Below are 22,722 nucleotides of genomic sequence, written 5' to 3' on the forward strand. Positions count from 1 at the left end.
CCCTGTGGATTCTGAGACAGAATCCCTGTGGATTCTGAGACAGAATCCCTGTGGATTCTGAGACAGAATCCCTGTGGATTCTGAGACAGAATCCCTGTGGATTCTGAGACAGAATCCCTGTGGATTTTGAGACAGAATCCCTGTGGATTCTGAGACAGAATCCCTGTGGATTCTGAGACAGAATCCCTGTGGATTCTGAGACAGAATCCCTGTGGATTCTGAGACAGAATCTCTGTGGATTCTGAGACAGAATCTCTGTGGATTCTGAGACAGAATCTCTGTGGATTCTGAGACAGAATCCCTGTGGATTCTGAGACAGAATCCCTGTGGATTCTGAGACAGAATCCCTGTGGATTCTGAGACAGAATCCCTGTGGATTCTGAGACAGAATCCCTGTGGATTCTGAGACAGAATCCCTGTGGATTCTGAGACAGAATCCCTGTGGATTCTGAGACAGAATCCCTGTGGATTCTGAGACAGAATCCCTGTGGATTCTGAGACAGAATCCCTGTGGATTCTGAGACAGAATCCCTGTGGATTCTGAGACAGAATCCCTGTGGATTCTGAGACAGAATCCCTGTGGATTCTGAGACAGAATCCCTGTGGATTCTGAGACAGAATCCCTGTGGATTCTGAGACAGAATCCCTGTGGATTCTGAGACAGAATCCCTGTGGATTCTGAGACAGAATCCCTGTGGATTCTGAGACAGAATCCCTGTGGATTCTGAGACAGAATCCCTGTGGATTCTGAGACAGAATCCCTGTGGATTCTGAGACAGAATCCCTGTGGATTCTGAGACAGAATCCCTGTGGATTCTGAGACAGAATCCCTGTGGATTCTGAGACAGAATCCCTGTGGATTCTAAGACAGAATCCCTTTAGATTCTGAGACAGAATCCCAGTGGATTCTGGGGCAGAATCCCAGTGGATTCTGGGGCAGAATCCCAGTGGATTCTGGGGCAGAATCCCAGTGGATTCTGAGACAGAATCCCTGTGGATTCTGAGACAGAATCCCTGTGGATTCTGAGACAGAATCCCTGTGGATTCTGAGACAGAATCCCTGTGGATTCTGAGACAGAATCTCTGTGGATTCTGAGACAGAATCCCTGTGGATTCTGAGACAGAATCCCTGTGGATTCTGAGACAGAATCCCTGTGGATTCTGAGACAGAATCCCTGTGGATTCTGAGACAGAATCCCTGTGGATTCTGAGACAGAATCCCTGTGGATTCTGAGACAGAATCCCTGTGGATTCTGAGACAGAATCCCTGTGCATTCTGAGACAGAATCCCTGTGGATTCTGAGACAGAATCCCTGTGGATTCTGAGACAGAATCCCTGTGGATTCTGAGACAGAATCCCTGTGGATTCTGAGACAGAATCCCTGTGGATTCTAAGACAGAATCCCTGTAGATTCTGAGACAGAATCCCAGTGGATTCTGGGGCAGAATCCCAGTGGATTCTGGGGCAGAATCCCAGTGGATTCTGAGGCAGAATCCCAGTGGATTCTGAGGCAGAATCCCAGTGGATTCTGAGGCAGAATCCCAGTGGATTCTGAGGCAGATTCCCAGTGGATTCTGAGACAGAATCTCAGTGAATTCTGAGGCAGAATCCCAGTGGATATTGAGGCAGAATCCCAGTGGATTATGGTGCAGAATCTCAGTGGATTCTGGTGCAGAATCATAGCGGAGTCTGGTGCAGAATCCCAGCGGATTCTGGTGCAGAATCCCAGCGGATTCTGGTGCAGAATCCCAGCGGATTCTGGTGAAAGATCCCAGTAGGTTCTGATGCAGAATCGCAGTGGATTCTGGTGCAGAATCCCTGTGGATTCTGGTGCAGAATCCCTGTGGATTCTGGTGCAGAATCCCAGCGGATTCTGGTGCAGAATCCCAGCGGAGTCTGATGCAGAATCCCAGCGGATTCTGATGCACTATCCCAGCGGATTCTGATGCAGAATCCCAGCCGATTCTGATGCAGAATCCCAGCGGATTCTGGTGCAGAATCCCTGTGGATTCTGGTGCGGAATCCCAGCGGATTCTGATGCAGAATCCCAGCGGATTCTGGTGAGGAATCCCAGTGGATTCTAGTGCAGAATCGCAGTGTATTCTGGTGACGAAACCTAGTGGATCCTGGTGCAGAATCCCAGCGGATTCTGGTGCAGAATCCCAGCGGAATGTGAAGCTGAATCCCAGCAGACCCTGGTGCAGAATCCCAGCGGATTCTGGTGCAAAATCCCAGTGGATTCTGGTGTAGAACCCCAGCGGATTGTGAAGCTGAATCCCAGCAGATTCTGAAGTAGAATCCCAGCGGATTCTAAAGCAGAATCCCAGCGGATTCTAAAGCAGAATCCCAGCGGATTCTAAAGCAGAATCCCAGTGGAGTCTGAAACAGAGTCCCGATGAATTCTGGTGCAAAATTCCAGTGGATTCTGATGCAAAATCCCAGCGGATTCTGAAGCAGAAACCCAGCGGATTCTGAAGCAGAATCCCAGCAGATTCTGAAGCAGAATCCCAGCGGATTCTGAAGCATAATCCCAGCGGATTCTGAAGCAGAATCCCTGCAGATTCTGAAGAAGAATCCCTGCGGATTCTGAAGCAAAATCCTGAAGAATCTCTTTTCTAGAGAATCTAGTCTGGATTCTGTGAAGAATCCTGTCTGAATTCTGTGGAGAGTCCTGACTGGATTTTGTTAAAAATCATGTATAAATTCTGTGGATAATCTTGTCTAGATTCAGCGGAGAATCCTGAATCGATTTTGTGGAGGATCCTGTCTGGATTCCGTGGAAAATTCTGACGAAATTCTGTGAAGAATTAATTCTGGATTCTGTGGACAATCCATTCTGGCTTCCGTGGAGAATCCATTCTGGCTTCTGTGTAGAATCCATTCTGGAATATGTGAAGAATCCTATCTGGATTCTGTGGAGAATCCATTCTGGATTCTGTGGAGAACCCATTCTGGATTCTGTGGAGAATCCATTCTGAATTCTGTGGAGAATCCATTCTGGATTCTGTGGAGAATCCATTCTAGATTCTGTGGAAAATCCATTCTGGATTCTGTGGAGAACCCTTTCTGGATTCTGTGGAGAATCCATTCTGGATTCTGTGGAGAATCCATTCTGGATTCTGTGGAGAGTTCATTCGAATTCTGTGGAGAATCCATTTTGGATTCTGTGGAGAATCCATTCTGGATTCTGTGGAGAATCCATTCTGGATTCTGTGGAGAATCCATTCTGGATTCTGTGGAGAATCCATTCTGGATTCTGTGGAGAATCCATCTGGATTCTGTGGAGAATCCATCTGGATTCTGTGGAGAATCCATCTGGATTCTGTGGAGAATCCATCTGGATTCTGTGGAGAATCCATCTGGATTCTGTGGAGAATCCATCTGGATTCTGTGGAGAATCCATCTGGATTCTGTGGAGAATCCATCTGGATTCTGTGGAGAATCCATCTGGATTCTGTGGAGAATCCATCTGGATTCTGTGGAGAATCCATTCTGGATTCTGTGGAGAATCCATTCTGGATTCTGTGGAGAATCCATTCTGGATTCTGTGGAGAATCCATTCTGGATTCTGTGGAGAATCCATTCTGGATTCTGTGGAGAATCCATTCTGGATTCTGTGGAGAATCCATTCTGGATTCTGTGGAGCATCCATTCTGGATTCTGTGGAGAATCCATTCTGGATTCTGTGGAGAATCCATTCTGGATTCTGTGGAGAATCCATTCTGGATTCTGTGGAGAATCCATTCTGGATTCTGTGGAGAGTCCATTCTGGATTCTGTGGAGAATCCATTCTGGATTCTGTGGAGAATCCATTCTGGATTCTGTGGAGAATCCATTCTGGATTCTGTGGAGAATCCATTCTGGATTCTGTGGAGAATCCATTCTGGATTCTGTGGAGAATCCATTCTGGATTCTGTGGAGAATCCATTCTGGATTCTGTGGAGAATCCATTCTGGATTCTGTGGAGAATCCATTCTGGATTCTGTGGAGAATCCATTCTGGATTCTGTGGAGAATCCATTCTGGATTCTGTGGAGAATCCATTCTGGATTCTGTGGAGAATCCATTCTGGATTCTGTGGAGAATCCATTCTGGATTCTGTGGAGAATCCATTCTGGATTCTGTGGAGAATTCATTCTGGATTCTGTGGAGAATCCATTCTAGATTCTGTGGAAAATCCATTCTGGATTCTGTGGAGAATCCATTCTGGATTCTGTGGAGAATCCATTCTGGATTCTGTGGAGAATCCATTCTGGATTCTGTGGAGAATCCATTCTGGATTCTGTGGGGAATCCATTTTGGATTCTGTGGAGAATCCATTCTGGATTCTGTGGAGAATCCATTCTGGATTCTGTGGAGAATCCATTCTGGATTCTGTGGAGAATCCATTCTGGATTCTGTGGAGAATCCATTCTGGATTCTGTGGAGAATCCATTCTGGATTCTGAGGAGAATCCATTCTGGATTCTGTGGAGAATCCATTCTCGATTCTGTGGAGAATCCATTCTGGATTCTGTGGAACATCCATTCTGGATTCTGTGGAACATCCATTCTGGATTCTGTGGAGAAGCCATTCTGGATTCTGTGAAGGATCTGTTCTAGATTCTGTGGATTGTATGGATTGAGTGGAAAATATATTCTGGATTTTGTTGAGAATTTATTCTTTATTTTGTGGAAAATCCCTTCTGGATTGTATGAAGAATTCTTTCTGGATTCTGTGAAGAATTAATTCTGGATTCTGTGGACAATCCATTCTGGCTTCCGTGGAGAATCCATTCTGGCTTCTGTGTAGAATCCATTCTGGAATATGTGAAGAATCCTTTCTGGATTCTGTGGAGAATCCATTCTGGATTCTGTGGAGAACCCATTCTGGATTCTGTGGAGAATCCATTCTGAATTCTGTAGAGAATCCATTCTGGATTCTGTGGAGAATCCATTCTAGATTCTGTGGAAAATCCATTCTGGATTCTGTGGAGAACCCTTTCTGGATTCTGTGGAGAATCCATTCTGGATTCTGTGGAGAATCCATTCTGGATTCTGTGGAGAGTTCATTCGAATTCTGTGGAGAATCCATTTTGGATTCTGTGGAGAATCCATTCTGGATTCTGTGGAGAATCCATTCTGGATTCTGTGGAGAATCCATTCTGGATTCTGTGGAGAATCCATTCTGGATTCTGTGGAGAATCCATCTGGATTCTGTGGAGAATCCATCTGGATTCTGTGGAGAATCCATCTGGATTCTGTGGAGAATCCATCTGGATTCTGTGGAGAATCCATCTGGATTCTGTGGAGAATACATCTGGATTCTGTGGAGAATCCATCTGGATTCTGTGGAGAATCCATCTGGATTCTGTGGAGAATCCATCTGGATTCTGTGGAGAATCCATCTGGATTCTGTGGAGAATCCATTCTGGATTCTGTGGAGAATCCATTCTGGATTCTGTGGAGAATCCATTCTGGATTCTGTGGAGAATCCATTCTGGATTCTGTGGAGCATCCATTCTGGATTCTGTGGAGAATCCATTCTGGATTCTGTGGAGAATCCATTCTGGATTCTGTGGAGAATCCATTCTGGATTCTGTGGAGAATCCATTCTGGATTCTGTGGAGAATCCATTCTGGATTCTGTGGAGAATCCATTCTGGATTCTGTGGAGAATCCATTCTGGATTCTGTGGAGAATCCATTCTGGATTCTGTGGAGAATCCATTCTGGATTCTGTGGAGAATCCATTCTGGATTCTGTGGAGAATCCATTCTGGATTCTGTGGAGAATTCATTCTGGATTCTGTGGAGAATCCATTCTAGATTCTGTGGAAAATCCATTCTGGATTCTGTGGAGAATCCATTCTGGATTCTGTGGAGAATCCATTCTGGATTCTGTGGGGAATCCATTTTGGATTCTGTGGAGAATCCATTCTGGATTCTGTGGAGAATCCATTCTGGATTCTGTGGAGAATCCATTCTGGATTCTGTGGAGAGTCCATTCTGGATTCTGTGGAGAATCCATTCTGGATTCTGTGGAGAATCCATTCTGGATTCTGTGGAGAATCCATTCTCGATTCTGTGGAGAATCCATTCTGGATTCTGTGGAACATCCATTCTGGATTCTGTGGAACATCCATTCTGGATTCTGTGGAGAAGCCATTCTGGATTCTGTGAAGGATCTGTTCTAGATTCTGTGGATTGTATGGATTGAGTGGAAAATATATTCTGGATTTTGTTGAGAATTTATTCTTTATTTTGTGGAAAATCCCTTCTGGATTGTATGAAGAATTCTTTCTGGATTCCGTGGAGAATCCATTCTGGATTCCGTGGAGAATCCATTCTGGATTCTGGAGAATCCCTGTGGATTCTGAGACAGAATCCCTGTGGATTCTGAGACAGAATCCCTGTGGATTCTGAGACAGAATCCCTGTGGATTCTGAGACAGAATCCCTGTTGATTCTGAGACAGAATCCCTGTGGATTCTGAGACAGAATCCCTGTGGATTCTGAGACAGAATCCCTGTGGATTCTGAGACAGAATCCCTGTGGATTCTGAGACAGAATCCCTGTGGATTCTGAGACAGAATCCCTGTGGATTCTGAGACTGAATCCCTGTGGATTCTGAGACAGAATCCCTGTGGATTCCGAGACAGAATCTCTGAGGATTCTGAAACAGAATCCCTATGGATTCTGAGACTGAATCCCTGTGGATTCTGAGACAGAATCCCTGTGGATTCTGAGACAGAATCCCTGTGGATTCTGGGACTGAATTCATGTGGATTATGGGACTGAATCCCTGTGGATTCTGAGACAGAATCCCTATGGATTCTGAGACTGAATCCCTGAGGATTCTGAGACAGAATCCCTGAGGATTCTGAGACAGAATCACTGAGGATTCTGAGACAGAATCCCTGAGAATTCTGAGACAGAATCCCTGAGGATTCTGAGACAGAATCCCTGAGGATTCTGAGACAGCATCCCTGAGGGTTCTGAGACAGCATCCCTGAGGGTTCTGAGACACAATCCCTGAGGATTCTGAGACAGAATCCCTGAGGATTCTGAGACAGAATCCCTGAGGATTCTGAGACAGAATCCCTGAGGATTCTGAGACAGAATCCCTGAGGATTCTGAGACAGAATCCCTAAGGATTCTGAGACAGAATCCCTGAGGATTCTGAGACAGAATCCCTGAGGATTCTGAGACAGAATCACTGAGGATTCTGAGACAGAATCCCTGAGGATTCTGAGACAGAATCCCTGAGGATTCTGAGACAGAATCCCTGAGGATTCTGAGACAGCATCCCTGAGGGTTCTGAGACAGCATCCCTGAGGGTTCTGAGACACAATCCCTGAGGATTCTGAGACAGAATCCCTGAGGATTCTGAGACAGAATCCCTGTGGATTCGGAGACAGAATCCCTGTGGATTCGGAGCCAGAAACCCTGTGGAATCTGAACCAGAATCCCTGTGGATTCTGAGGCAGAATCCTTGTGGATTCTGAGGCAGAATCCTTGTGGATTCTGAGACAGAATCCCTGTGGATTCTGAGACAGAATCCCTGTGGATTCTGAGGCAGAATCCCTGTGGATTCTGAGACAGAATCCCTGTGGATTCTGAGACAGAATCCCTGTAGATTCTTATGAAGAATCCCTGTGGATTCTGAAGCAGGATCTCAGTGGATTCTGTAGCTGAATTCTGTTGGATTCTGAAGGAGAATTCCAGTGGATTCTCACGCGGAATCTGAGTGGATTGTGGAGCAAAATCCCAGTGGAGAATTCTGACCGGACTCTGTGGAGAGTCCCGTCTGGATGCTGTAACGAATCTCGTTTTAATTCTGTGAATAATCTTGCTGGATTTTGTAGAATCAAAACAGGATTTCTGTGGAGAATTCCGTCTGAATTCTGTGCAGAATCCTATTCGGATTATCTGGAGAATCCGTTCTAGCTTCTGTGAAGAATCCTGATAAGATTCTGTGGAGAATCCATTCTGGGCTCTGTGGAGAATCCATTCTGGATTTTGTGGAGAATCCATTCTGGATTCTGTGGAGAATCCATTCTAAATTCTGTGGAGAATCCATTCTGGATTCTGTGGAGAATCCATTCTGGATTCTGTGGAGAATCCATTCTGGATTCTGTGGAGAATCCATTCTGAAATCTGTGGAGAATCCATTCTGGATTCTGTGGAAAATCTATTCTGGATTCTGTGGAGAATCCATTCTGGATTCTGTGGAGAATCCATTCTGGATTCTGTGGAGAATCCATTCTGGATTCTGTGGAGAATCCATTCTGGATTCTGTGGAGAATCCATTCTGGATTCTGTGGAGAATCCATTCTGGATTCTGTGGAGAATCCATTCTGGATTCTGTGGAGAATCCATTCTGGATTCTGTGGAGAATCCATTCTGGATTCTGTGGAGAATCCATTCTGGATTCTGTGGAGAATCCATTCTGGATTCTGTGGAGAATCCATTCTGGATTCTGTGGAGAATCCATTCTGGATTCTGTGGAGAATCCATTCTGGATTCTGTGGAGAATCCATTCTGGATTCTGTGGAGAATCCATTCTGGATTCTGTGGAGAATCCATTTTGGATTCTGTGGAGAATCCATTTTGGATTCTGTGGAGAATCCATTCTGGATTCTGTGGAGAATCCATTCTGGATTCTGTGGAGAATCCATTCTGGATTCTGTGGAGAATCCATTCTGGATTCTGTGGAGAATCCATTCTGGATTCTGTGGAGAATCCATTCTGGATTCTGTGGAGAATCCATTCTGGATTCTGTGGAGAATCCATTCTGGATTCTGTGGAGAATCCATTCTGGATTCTGTGGAGAATCCATTCTGGATTCTGTGGAGAATCCATTCTGGATTCTGTGGAGAATCCTTTCTGGATTCTGTGGAGAATCCATTCTGGATTCTGTGGAGAATCCATTCTGGATTCTGTGGAGAATCCATTCTGGATTCTGTGGAGAATCCATTCTGGATTTGTGGAGAATCCATTCTGGATTCTGTGGAGAATCCATTCTGGATTCTGTGGAGAATCCATTCTGGATTCTGTGGAGAATCCATTCTGGATTCTGTGGAGAATCCATTCTGGATTCTGTGGAGAATCCATTCTGGATTCTGTGGAGAATCCATTCTGGATTCTGTGGAGAATCCATTCTTGGTTTTGAGGAGAATTCATTTTGGTTTTTCCATTTCATTCCATTCTGGATTCTGTGGAGAATCCTGTCTGGACTCTGCAGATAATCCTGTCTGGATTCTGTGGAGTATCCTGTCTGGATTATGTGAAGAATCCTTGGAAGAATCCTGTCTGAAATTTGTGAAGAATCCTGTCTGGATGCTGTGGAATATGTGCTCAGAATTTTGTAGAGAATCTCTGGATTTTGTAAGAATTCCAATCTGGATTTTCTGGAGAATCTTGTCATGATTCTGTGGAGCTTTCTGTCCGGATTCCGTGGAGGGTGCTGTTTGCAGCACTTCTCGAGAATCCATTTCTGGATTCCTGTCAGGACTCTGTGGGGAAACTTATCTAGATTCTTTAGAAAATCTTGTCTAGATTCTGTGGAGAATCCTGTCTGGATTTTGTGGAGAATCCTGACTCGATTTTGTTATGAATCCTGTCTAGATTCTGTGAAGTATTCTGTCTTATATATGTGGAGAGTCCTGTCTGTTTTATGTGAAGAATACTGTCCGGATTTTGTGGAGAATTTTCTTTGAATTCTGTTGGAGAATCCTTACTAGATTTTGTAGGGAAACCATTCTGGATTTTGTGGAGAATCCTGTCAGAATTCTGAAGGGAATCCTGTTTGGATTCGATGAATTTCGATATCAGAATTGTTTGAAGAATTCTGTGGATAATCCCGTTCGATCCTGTGGAGAATTTCGTTGTGTTTAAAATTAATTCCAATCACACACACAACGACGCATGTTTGTCTGTTAAGTGTGTTTTTAATTTGTTTTTTTTTTACATGATTTACTTTTTAATTGCTTCTTATCGACACGCTCTATTACTCCATACTTATCTCTTAGTAATTATATAATTTTCTATTTTCCATCAATTTCGTTATCTGTTTGGTTGTGATTTTATCGTTTTCTTACGTTTGCTATAATTTTAATGCTCTTTTGTGATCACTTTTCTGTCCAATTTCTCCCAATCTATCTTACACCCGCGATAAAAGCACTTAAACTCATCCCCTCGCATTTGACCACTAACTCTTGATCGAAGCAACCACCGCACCTTACCATAACAATCGCCGTCGACGTAACCACGGCAACCAACCACTCAGCCTTGAGATGCGGCGCGGTGGCGGATCGCTTAATTTTTCTCGCTTCCACGCGCCTGCTACGATCGCGATAAGAAATTAAGGCCCGCACTAACCAACCAACCAACCAAACAGCTCGCCTTTTAATTACTCCGCAAGACTCACCCACTTGACTCACTCTCGATGCTTTTCTTTCTTAATGCGAAACCCCCGATGAAAGTCTCCTCTTTTACTAATGATGAATCTACCGTTTTCCCCCTTCGATACTCAAAATTTCCCACGTGCAGACTCCGGCCAGGTCGTTCTGCGCCAGAAGAACCATCATCACCACCACCATCAACCGCTCAATTCGTCGGCCCTGACCATCGAGGAGGACGAGCGGAAAACCCGCCGGATATCGTACCTGCGGGCGACGGCCCACGAAAACCTGTTCCAGATGATGATGGACGGAAGCGATCCGTCGGATAGTAGTCCGATGTCGCTGCCGCCGGATACGCCCGATACGGAACCGGAGGCGAATGTCGGGGATGTTGGCGGAGTGCTCGCCCAGCAGCCACAACAGCATCAGCAACTCCAGTTATCGAATCTGCAGACGCAGCAACCGGCGTTGAGTTCCGTTGCTTCGCAACCGCAGCAGCTGAAAAGGTACGTATTTGTCGAAGCCTACTAGGATGTTTGTTATGAACAATATTGGAATGTGGAAAACCGAATTCAAAACCTATTGTAACAGTTATTTAAGTTGTTATTTCATTTTTTGCAACTCAACACTATAAATTCTGTATTTATACTAGTCGTTACAGGAACGAAACGGCATACTTTACCGTACTATACCAAACAATTGCATTATGGTTCATAATGCAACTCATTTCAGTTGCATTATGAATTATAATTCGATTGTTTGATCAACAACCAAAGTTTCCCCGGTAAGAACTGGCAAAATTGTGACGGTTATAGCACGGCTTGCTTGAGATTCTAGGCTTCCTCTAGCTTGGGGAGCTTCTTCTGAGAATCTTCCAATAGTGGTTTATTCAGCATTCCTTCAAAAGTTCCTCCTGGGATTTTTACAGCAGTTTATTTTAAACAGGTCCCATCTGCGATTCCTTCAGAGATTTCTTCTGAGTTTTATCAAATAAATCTATCCCCGATTCCTACGGAAATTCCTTCTGAGATTCTTGCAGTTGATTTTGAGATTGCGCTAGATTTTCCTTCGCAAGTTCCTTACGGAGTTTCTTCTGAGGTTCCTTCAGTTCCCTTAGGAACGTTATCAGAATTTTGATTCTGGAATTTCCAAAAAGAATTCCTAGACCTAGAGAAACGTCATCCCATAAGAAACTCCAGAAGAAATTGCTTAACAAGCTGCAATTATAAGGCACGAAATGTTGCTCATTGACAAAGTGATAGATGAGCTTTGTGAAAACAAAAATCGCGTTCTGGTGGGATTCAAACCCACGACTCCGTATGCGCTAGACCGGCGCTTTAACCAACTAAGCCACTAAGCCAAACTGACTCCGAAGCCACACCATGAACATTTCTTTTTTCACGAATCCATCTCTCTTTCGGCTTAGATGCCAATCCACAACACACTCGCGTTTGTGCTTGATAATTCCGCACAACACTCCTGTACTAAATTCACAGGGAAGTCCATAAAAATATCCTGGTGGATTTCCTTTGGGAATGAGCAAATTCCTAAAAAATTTTCTCGAAGTAATTTCAGAAGGAATTCCCGGATGAATGCCGAAAGAAATTCCTGGGAAAAGCCTAGAAGAAATTCCTGTAGGACGACCAGAAGGAACTGCTGTAGAAAACTCGGAAAGAACTTCTCTGGATGAATTCCGGAAGGAACTTCTGGAGGAATCCAGGGCGATATTCTTGGAGCAAACCCACAGGAAACTCCTGATGTACTGTCAAAAGATAATACTGAATGAATCCTAGAGTGAACTACGGGAGAAACTATTGAGAGTATTTTTGGAACAATCCTAGAAGGAGTTCCTGGAGAAACCCCTGAAACTTTACCTGAACTATCACAGAAGGAACTACTGAATGAATCTCAGAAGGAACTCCTGGACGAATCTTAGAAGGAATTCCAGGAGAAGTCTCACAAGGAACTCCTGGAGAATTTTTGTATGGAGTTCTTGGAAGGAATTCCTGAATGAATCTCGGAATGCAGAACCGAAGTTTTGGAGAAATCCGGTAGAAACTCCGGTTCAAATTCCTAGCGAGAATCAGAAGGCACTTCTGGTGTAATTTCAGAAGAAACCCCGCTGGAGTATACCATGAATGAACTCCTAGAAAAAAGCCGTGAAACTTCTGGGAAAATCTCAGATGAATATCTCGGAGATATCCCAGGAGGAACTCTGGGAGGAATTCTAGAAGGATCTCCTGAAGGGATCCCAAGTTTCAGAAAAAAAAAAAAATATCCTGGAGTTTAATTATTATTTTTTTCAACTGGAATTACTTCAATGTTTGGATTGGCATTGTAGGAAGGGTAAATTCAGCGTCTTTGATTTTTTTCATATTTGCACCAGAGTAATTGAACCCATGGTAAGCGCCTTCTTCCCAAATAGAAGGCTTAGGGACAAAAAGTCGAAAGACAAAACGTAGAATGCCAAATGGTCGAATGAAAAAACGTCGAAAGCTAACCTAACATTCAAAATGTTTGACAATTCTCAGATCATTTGACAGATCTCACACATGCAAGATAAAGACAAAAAATATATTCTACTTTATCGACCTTTCGCCTTCCTATTTTTGCTCATGTTAGAACTGTCAAATGACTGAATGTTAGGTTTCGCAGTGTATTGAAGAATTACGGATTTGTACGGACTAATCAATGTGCCTGAACGATTCACTGGGTGGAAAACACTATTTACTACCAACACCAGAAGAGATTTTTGCGCAACTCTAGGGATGCACGGTATTTAGCATCACAGATTCATCCGAAGCATTTGAGATGATGAATCCAAGAAGCTGTTTACTATCAACACCCATGGAGGATTTTTCCGTTTCAACAGACATACATCGGAACAGAAGTCAGCTCCAGGAAATTTTCAACGATTGATGGACAGCATGGTCATGGCACAGACAAACAGACGTAACGCCTAGATTAATTTTCGTGAATATCCATCGCCCAGCTCACACTACCATCACCTGAGTTGTGCAATACATATCGTCAACAGAAGGCGCTAGTGTGAAATGTCAAACGCAAAGAAAAGCGATGCACGCGCCTCTGGTTGTGAAACATACAGCTATTAAGATTCAAAATTATCGTTAAAAGAGTGGTAGATGGAAATTTTGCAAGTGTTACGTATGTTTGTCTGTGGTCATAGGTATCCCTGGTATTCTTTATTACACCACGAAACATAACCTTCAAAATGTTTGACATTTCTTAGGTCACTTGATAGGTCACACACAAGCAAGGTAGAGACAAAATTTAACTACTACTTTATCAACCTCGTTGCCTTTCTTTTTTAGCTCATGTTACATCTGTCCAGTGACGTGAGAACTGTCAAACATTTTTGAGGTTAGGTTTTGTGGTGTAATGAAGAATACATAAATACGTTCGTTCATAGATGACCTTATTGTTTTCGGAAAGGACTGAAATCACATGCAGCATCTGTCAGGATGCTGCTCAGCCGTTTGCAAGAATATCGTTTTCACGTGAAATTTACAAAAAATCAGATTCTTCCAAGCGGAAATCGGATATCTTGCATTGAGAAGTTGACAAGTGCATCGCATCAATTCCACCATCGTCGAACATTTCCGAGCTTCGACCTTTTCTTGGAGCGCTGAATTTCTACGGAAGATTCGTTCGAAACATGTACAACCTACGGCTTCCAATGGACAAGCTTTTAAAACAATGAGACAACTGGAGGAACTGGGACTCTGAATTCCAGCAACCTTTCGACAAGTTCCTGATAGGATCCTCGAAGAAATCATGGAAGGAATCCTGGCTGGAAGCTCGGCATGACTCGCTGAAAGAATAATTGAAGAAATCCCGGGAGGAGTGTAAAAAAATCGGGAAGAATCTGTTAAGGGGCGGCCCCGGCAGGAATCCTGGCGCGAATACCTAAAAGAATCCCGCAAGGTTCTCAAGATTCACAGGAATCTTTGAAAGCATATAAGTTGGAATCCCCGGAGCAAAGAGTTTCTGTAGAAATTCCTGATGGAATCCCGGGAGGCATATCTTGTAGAATCCTGAGAGGAATCTTCGCTGAAAGCGGTAGGAGTCTTGGTAGAAATCCCTGAAAGAAACATAGAAGAAATCCCGAGACGAATGTCAGAAGAACTCCCGAAAAGCCTGCAGCGACTCCGGTACTTATACCTGAACGAATTCCACGACGATTCTCTGGATATATTTCGACAGAACTGTTTAAAAGTATACTAGGATAAATCTGTGAAGTAATTCCAGCAGAAATCCGTGAAGGAATCCCGAGCAAAGTCTGATAGCAAATTGAAAACTAATTTTGATGTTGTGATATTGCAAATTTTGATAACTCAGGTTGTTGTCGTTTTTGGTCGTTCTAACGAACGAAAAATGTTCCTGTGACAGCAAATTGAAAACAATTTCTGCTATCGATGATAGCAAATTGATAACTGTTTTTGTTATCAGCGCAAGAAAAATGAAAAATCGTTAAATATAGAGTTTTTCGGCTGATATAAAATCATAAATGCAATAATACAATTGCACTAATAATATATCCCTAGACTTACTTTACATAGTTTACTAAAAGATTTAAAACTATTCTAACACTAAATATTTACATTAATTTAAAATGACAGCAAACCAAAAACATAATTTGAAATCGAATTAGGTAAAGATAAACTGATATCAAAAAGTGATATCAATTTGTTGCTGAATACAAATCATGTTTTCGATTTGCTGTTATTTTGTTGTTGGACTTTGCTCGGGATGCTGGCTAGAATTTTCTGAGACAATCATTTCAGGCTTTCCAAAGCAATCCCGGCAGAAAACCCTGAAGTTCCGGCACGAGTACCTAAAAAATCTAGGTTAGCCTGAAGAAAATCTCGGCAGATATTTATATTCTTTTCATATTTTGTTTTCGGAAAGAATCCCTTAAGGAATTCCAGCTCGAATCTCTGAATGAATGCAGAAAAAATAAGTAAAAGAATCCTTTCAGGACTTCCAAATCAATCCTTGCGAAAATCCCGGGAGAGAATCCAGGAGCAATCCCTGCAGATATTAACAATATCTGTAGGAATCCCGGAAGGAATCCTGGGAAGATTCTCGAGATTAATGCCTGAAGAAATCCCGGAAAGAATTCCTGAAGGTATCTCGAGAAAATCCCATCTCATCTAATCCCATCTCACTTCTTCACCCTACTCTCTATCCTCTACCTTACTGTCTTCTCTGCCCTTTATTCCAAGCCTCTATCCTACACTATATCATAACCCTCAACCCTACCATCTGCCCTACCCTCTACCATATCCTCTACCATAACCACTGCTTTATGCTTTACCCTATAAGAGGCGAATGAACCCTTCTGGTTAAAAACCTCTATAATAAACGCAAAAAAAATCCTTTACCCTACCTTCTACCGTATCCTCTACTCCGTCCCTTCACCATACTCTCTATACTGTGCCTTCGTATATAGTATCGTACCTTCTACCCTACTCACCATCCTACCTTCTTCCCTACCATTTACCCTATCCTTCTACCCCACCTTCTCTACCCTAACCTTTACCCAAACCCTCTACCCGACCGTCTATACCACCGTTTACCCTACCGTTTACCCTACCACCATCTACCCTAGCCCACTACCTAACCCTCTGCCCTTTTACTCGTTAAGCCCGATCGATAGATACTCATATTGCATGGTATTATAGCTCAAACTACCTTTCGCCATCTTGGATTTCAAAATGGCGTCGAATATTCTTTTTTGAGTTCTACTCGTGAAGCCCGACCGATTGATACCCATATTGCATAGTATTCGAAGCAGCATTGCCTTTAAATAACATACAATCAAGAGTTTTGGCAGCCATTTTGGAACCTAAGCCGCTATCTTGAATTCCAGTTCCCCTACAACCACTTCCACATCCTAAGAAATGTGTACGGTAAATTTGATTGAAATTGCTTGACGCATTCCAGAGCTATGCCGGAACATAGCATTACATACAAGCAACTTACAATTATACATCAATTTCCTTTGTATGTATTGATCAACAACTCTGCCGAAGACATGAGCTATAAATTATTATCTATTGTCAAGATTCCTGGGAAATATATTTCTTTCGCTTTTGGAAATGAAGCTCATAGCTCGTGGCAATATGTAATCTATGCAGCATCGTTTACGCCACCTAGTGAACCAGTCACAAATTATATTGTCCACCATGAACAAGGTATGAATGTGGACCTCGAAAACCAGGAATCGCATAAGGATACACGCTGTACATCGTATAAAGTACTATTTTAAGTCACTATCGCATATATGTACGGCTGAGGGACAATTTTGATGTTATTTTTTGAACTTACTGCGATGTATCTAGTAAAATCATATAAGATTGAAAATTAACTTGTATAATGTACGATGTAGTCGTAAAGACAATATTCCGATGTTTTGTTGCGACGAACTTTGCTTATTCGCAAAAGTGTTCGAGTGAACTCGCTTGGTAGTTTTCTAATTATGTCAGTTCAACCCGCATTAGTGTACAAATTAAATCGCATAACAGTGAAAATCAACTCGTTCAAATGTACATACAAACTCGCATAAGCTAGAATCGTTAACGTTGGCATATTGCGATGTGATATGTGATAACAATGGAAGAGGTGCTGTTGGAGTGCCAAAAAGCTACAGTGAAAGTGAAAAATCATCATTGTGGTTACAAAACAAGTTACAAGGTCATCATTTTTGTTTTGTTGACCTGGTAATTAACAATGGGTGGTGCTAGCAAGAGAGGAGTAGTGTTACATCAGTTTGATCCCCAGATAGCCTGCCGAACACGTTCAGCGCACGGAAACCAAGTGCATTCCAACAAGCACTGAGGTGAGTTAGAATGCCATGGCAATTAATCAGTGTGTTTCATAAGTAGTGTTTGATGTTAAGTGTGAAGTACGGCTCGAAAATCCATAGGTTCGTTCGATACTTAGGTGACGAGATGTTTTTTATTTCGAATATTTTTAAGTCGCATAGGATGCTATATTACGTCGCAATAGTGCATACCGTGCATCGCATAAGATCTCGCTTCAAGTCTTATAGCGTCATTGTTTTTCCGGCAATGCACGTATAGCGCCTCCACTTTTGTACGCATAAGGCACTTTTACTGCATCTTATACGATGTAACTTTTCCGCATAAAAGTACGTATAACATGAACATAAACTTCATTATATGTGCAAATTGATTGTAGGGGAAAAACATCTTCTCTAAAGAAAGTATTCTAAAATTTTGCCTAATTCTGAAGATATTCACGTCAGAAGAACTACCCAGCCAACACGAAGTAAGTCGCATATGATGTAGAATAGAATGCTAAAGTGGAGTCCATATACATACATGCTTCCATTTAACCGCGTGTAAAGTAAAAGGCGATCCTCCACTTTTACATCCTATTCAACATCATATGCGATCGTGTGTTGGCTGGGTATTTATAGAATGCTGGGCGTTCGGGGCATCTGTCCTATAATTAGGACGCTGGGCAAATATGGGTCAATATATCGGACCTTGGGGGTAAAATGGACAGTTGGTTCAAATTTCACTAAACTTTCATAAAATACTGTGCAAATTCAAGACACATCAGCCATAAGTATTGCCTCTTGTACCACCGTACTCGACCGTCTACTATCCTGCAAAATGGCTCTTAGCTTGCTGAACAAATGGAATACTTCTTGTTCATTGAGGTGTTCATACAAATATTGTCTTAATACTAGACGGAACCTATCGAATAATATCAGAACCAAGGATACCAGATTACGTCTTATTTCCTCTTAGCTTTCGGAAACAATTTCCTGGACGTTTTCCGATTTTTGAGATAAAATTGTTTGAATGTTTTGATTGCTGGTGTCACCTTGCGTCGCCATTGCCGGATAGATCTCATTCTGCCGAGCAATTTTACAGAAAACGCCATGCTTTTAGCTTGTTGCAGTAACGAGATACACGTGTTTTAATATTATACACAAGGTGCCACTTAGCGAGTAAATCACGAATCAAAGACTCAACTATCAGACAGTTTTTAGCTTGCTGAAGAACTTTGTTGAAGACGGCATCATTCTATCTTATCAGGATTCTGAGATATAGAAGTTTGACGATTTTTGATCCTGGCGCCACCTAGCGGACGATTCTCGAACCAAAGATGCCATTGCCAGATAGTTCTTAGCCTGCTGAACAACTTTGCTGAAAACGGCATGCTTGTACCTCCTTAGGGTATCGAGACAAAAGTTTTTGATTTTTTCAGACACAATGCGTCACCTAGCGGATGAATCTCAAACCAAAAACTTTACTATCAGATAGTTCTGAGCTTGCTGAAGAATTTTGCCGAAGACAGCATCATTCTATCTTATCAGGTTTCTGAGATATGAGGGTTTGAACATGTTTGACACTGGCGCCGCCTAGCGGCCGAATCGCGAACCAAAGTCGCCGTTGCCAGTTAGTTCTTAACCTGCTGAACAAATTCGCCGAAGGCACTATACTTCTACCTCATCGGGATCTTGAGATATACGTTGCGCAAAGTATGTGGCCAATTTTGGTACCTCAAGACAATCCGGAATAACTCCGGAACCATGTCGACCAGCATGTCCCATGTCCCGGCATCATAAATTAGAAGAGTTTTTCGGAAAGTTGTGAAAATTTCATCAAAATCCATCGAAAAACAAAAAAGTTATGGCCATTTTTGTGCTTTTTCGAAGGTGGAAAATGTACGTTGGCTGGATGAAGGTTAAAGGATGTGAACAACTTTTTTGCATAGTTTTACAAATAGCTTTTGACCCAGTGGGTGGACTTTCAAAACCAAAATGTTTCTATCAAGGATTAGTTGTGCTATCATATGCATATATGGAGATTATGTTATGCTACAACATTTCGGAGATATAGCTGCAAATGTAGTGTACACCACTTGTTCTTCACTCGATACCGCGTTTTATTTCTATGTACACATGATATATTTCAATGAAAATGACACAATATTCTTTGTTTGGGTTAGAACAGCTAGATAGAAATGTCTTATGGCCTTTTACAGCTGTAACATAGATCTCCAGGTTATCCAAAACGTCCAGAAGTTTTGAACTTTGTCTACTGAATACAAATAGTTGTGTTTACTTGTTAAACCACTTGAACTTGATGAATTACATTTAAATATATATTTTGAAACATGAAATGATCGTAGTCATGACCTGGTGATGTTCTAGGCAACTTGAAATACCTCTGGAGTTCTTATTGTAAGGCCTTAACCTGTAATAGTATATCAAACTAATGTATGCATGTCAGAACTGATATCATTAGATTCATACATGTAAATCCGAGTATGAAAGACCAACTGCACATCAATGGCGATACCTTAGACCATCCAAATCGTTCTGGAGTCAAGGCCTTCATATCTACACTCGTAATAACGCATCGGGTGCATTTCTTACTTGGTATAGAGCGTTTTGGAAGTCATAGAAGATCAGTTGAATCATATGATACTTGCATACACATCATAGAGGCATCCTGGATTATACGAACTATTCTGAAGTTAAGAAATGTGGTTTGAATTTTAAATGGTATATCAACAGAAGTGCACAAACATCATAATTTGCCCATTTGATTCATACACATATGTAGTACAAGCCATGGGAGAGAAGTTTCCAGAGCATCAGAGATATCTGAGGTCACCTTTCAGTATTATGTGGTTAAGGCCTTCAGATCTACACTCGTAACAAAGTATCCTGCACGTTCAAAACTTGGTGTAGTGTGTTTTAGTAGGCATATGTGATATGTTCAACCAAATATCATATAACTTAAAGCTGTTTGGGTGATCTACCAAGCGGCGCAGTATCATAATGTCCGAGGCCATAATGTCGCAAAAAAACGCGACTTAACGTCCGGGACAGTATGGCCTCGGACGTTGTGATCCGGCCCCTACCCAAGCCATTCTGAAGCTAAAATATATGGTTTTCATTTGTAATGATCTATCTGCACTATGCTTTCCTTCAGGAGCTATTCTGGAATACCTACAGGAGTTCCTCGGAAATTGCTTCACGGACCTTTCCAAAAACCCTACAGGAGTTCCTCGAGAATTCCTCCAGGAATTCCACGGCCATTTCTCCGAGAGTTCCCCGAACAAATGAAAACCGTATATTCAACTGATCTTCTATGACTTCTAAAACGCACTATACCAAGTTTGAAACGCACCCGATGTGTTATTACGAGTGTAGGTATAAAGGCCTTGACTCCAGAACGATTTGGATGGCATAAGGTATCGCCGTTGATGTGTGCAGTTGGTCACTCTGATTTACACGTATGGATCTAATGAAATTAGTTCTGACATGCATACATACAGTAAGGACCCGATTTTGTCAGCCCCATTTTGCGAAAAACTTTTTGCTCTCATTATCTTACGGTCACATTTTAAGTAACTTCTTAATATTGATGATCAAACTACAGCTGAGATGCAGGACATAGAGGGATAAAAAGTTTGAAAAACTGTTCAAGTTTTTGAAGAGAGCAAAAAATGTGTTCCGAAAAGGGGCTGACAAAATCGGGTCACTTATGTACATGCATATACTATTACAGGTAAAGGCCTTACAATCAGAACTCCAGAGCTATTTTAAGTTGCCTGGAACATCACCAGGTCATGACTACGATGGTGGAGCCGAATAAAGCTAGATATCATTGACAAAATATGGGCATTATTGGTAGGTATCGAAGTAATATTCTTGAGTTACAGCGGCTTCTAAAAGGTTTTGAATTCGGTTTTTGCTCACCGTGCTTACCACTTGGAACGTTTCCTTGTTCGACGATTAACTATACGTAGAGTCGTAAATTTTCAAACGTGACGCCCTTGATTACAAAAGCTTCAGTTTTTCCCAACGGTCGATCCCATTCTAATGATTGATGATTGTATGTTTGATGTCCCTTCCGCGTTTCTGTTCTCGTTGCTCGTTAAACCCACCAGCGCGTATCGTCCCTGGCGACGTCCGCGACTGACCACCGACATCCAACCGCTGCGGAGATTGTTCGATGAGTCAGCCCCGGTGATAAATTTACCACCGATTCTCGAACAGCAGCAACAACCCCAGCCGTCATCGGAACCGACGACCCCCACAACGCCGACCAACACTGAAGCGGGATCGGTGCTGGATTTGTCCAAGCTTGGGGCCGGAAGTAGCGATGGGGAGGATGGAGGGATGTCACCTCCACCGCGGCTCCTCGGACTTCAGAAGCAGAAGCGATCTTCTTCGCTGACGACGGCGATGCTTAGCAGTCAGCTGGGCGGGAGCAGCATGGGCAATTTGCACGTGATTACAACGACGTCGGCTTCAGGGGTCGTCACCAGAAGTTACTTCTTTGCTCAGAGGTTCGAATGGGGCCTGAGACCCAGATTTCACAGTGTGTTTCGTTGCTGTTTTCGTGACTTCAGTTGATGCTTTGCTAGGACAGAGAATGGATGAGATTGATGCTGATTATTGAAAATTCAGAGAAATTCGCAAGAAATTTCTGTAGAAAATCCCAAGAAATTTCTGGAGAAATTCGCAAGAAATTTCTGGAGAAATTCCCAAGGAATTTTTGGAGCAGTTCCCAAGCAATTTCTGGAGAAACCTCCAAGAAATTTCCGGGAAAATCCCCATGGAGTTTCTGGAGAAATTTCCAAGGAATTTCTGGAGAAATTTCCAAGGAATTTCTGGAGAAATTTCCAAGGAATTTCTGGAGAAATTCCCAAGTAATTTCTGGAGCAATTCCCAAGGAATTTATGGAGAAATTCCTAAGGAATTTCTGGAGAAATTCCCAAGGAATTTCTGGAGAAATTCCCAAGGAATTTCTGGAGAAATTCCCAAGGAATTTCTGGAGAAATTCCCAAGGAATTTCTGGAGAAATTCCCAAGGAATTTCTGGAGAAATTCCCAAGGAATTTCTGGAGAAATTCCCAAGGAATTTCTGGAGAAATTCCCAAGGAATTTCTGGAGAAATTCCCAAGGAATTTCTGGAGAAATTCCCAAGGAATTTCTGGAGAAATTCCCAAGGAATTTCTGGAGAAATTCCCAAGGAATTTCTGGAGCAATTCCCAAGGAATTTCTGGAGAAATTCCCAAGGAATTTCTGGAGTTTCTGGAGAAATTCCCAAGGAATTTCCGAAGAAATTCCCGAGGAATTTCCGAAGAAATTCCCGAGGAATTTCCGAAGAAATTCCCCAGGAATTTCCGAAGAAATTCCCCAGGAATTTCCGAAGAAATTCCTCAGGATTTTCCGAAGAAATTCCCCAGGAATTTCCGAAGAAATTCCCCAGAAATTTCCGAAGCAATTCCCCAGAAGTTTCCGAAGAAATTCCCCAGAAATTTC

At 42.5% G+C, this 22,722-nt stretch overlaps 1 protein-coding gene across 5 annotated transcripts in view; it reads left to right on the top strand.

The window, feature by feature from the left end:
* Window positions 1-22,722, top strand: part of LOC109428467 (uncharacterized) — a 569,383-nt gene that overhangs the window by 431,484 nt on the left and 115,177 nt on the right. For 4 of the 5 annotated variants that reach the window (XM_062844305.1, XM_062844310.1, XM_062844309.1 and 1 more), the window contains 2 exons: window positions 10,529-10,886; window positions 21,343-21,744. In XM_062844305.1, the coding sequence (XP_062700289.1) occupies window positions 10,529-10,886; window positions 21,343-21,744 (760 nt within the window). The remainder of the gene's footprint in view (window positions 1-10,528; window positions 10,887-21,342; window positions 21,745-22,722) is intronic. The other variant, XM_062844307.1, reaches the window with a different exon arrangement.

This window comes from Aedes albopictus, chromosome 1, assembly GCF_035046485.1.
Source record: "Aedes albopictus strain Foshan chromosome 1, AalbF5, whole genome shotgun sequence".
Classification (NCBI taxonomy): domain Eukaryota; kingdom Metazoa; phylum Arthropoda; class Insecta; order Diptera; family Culicidae; genus Aedes; species Aedes albopictus.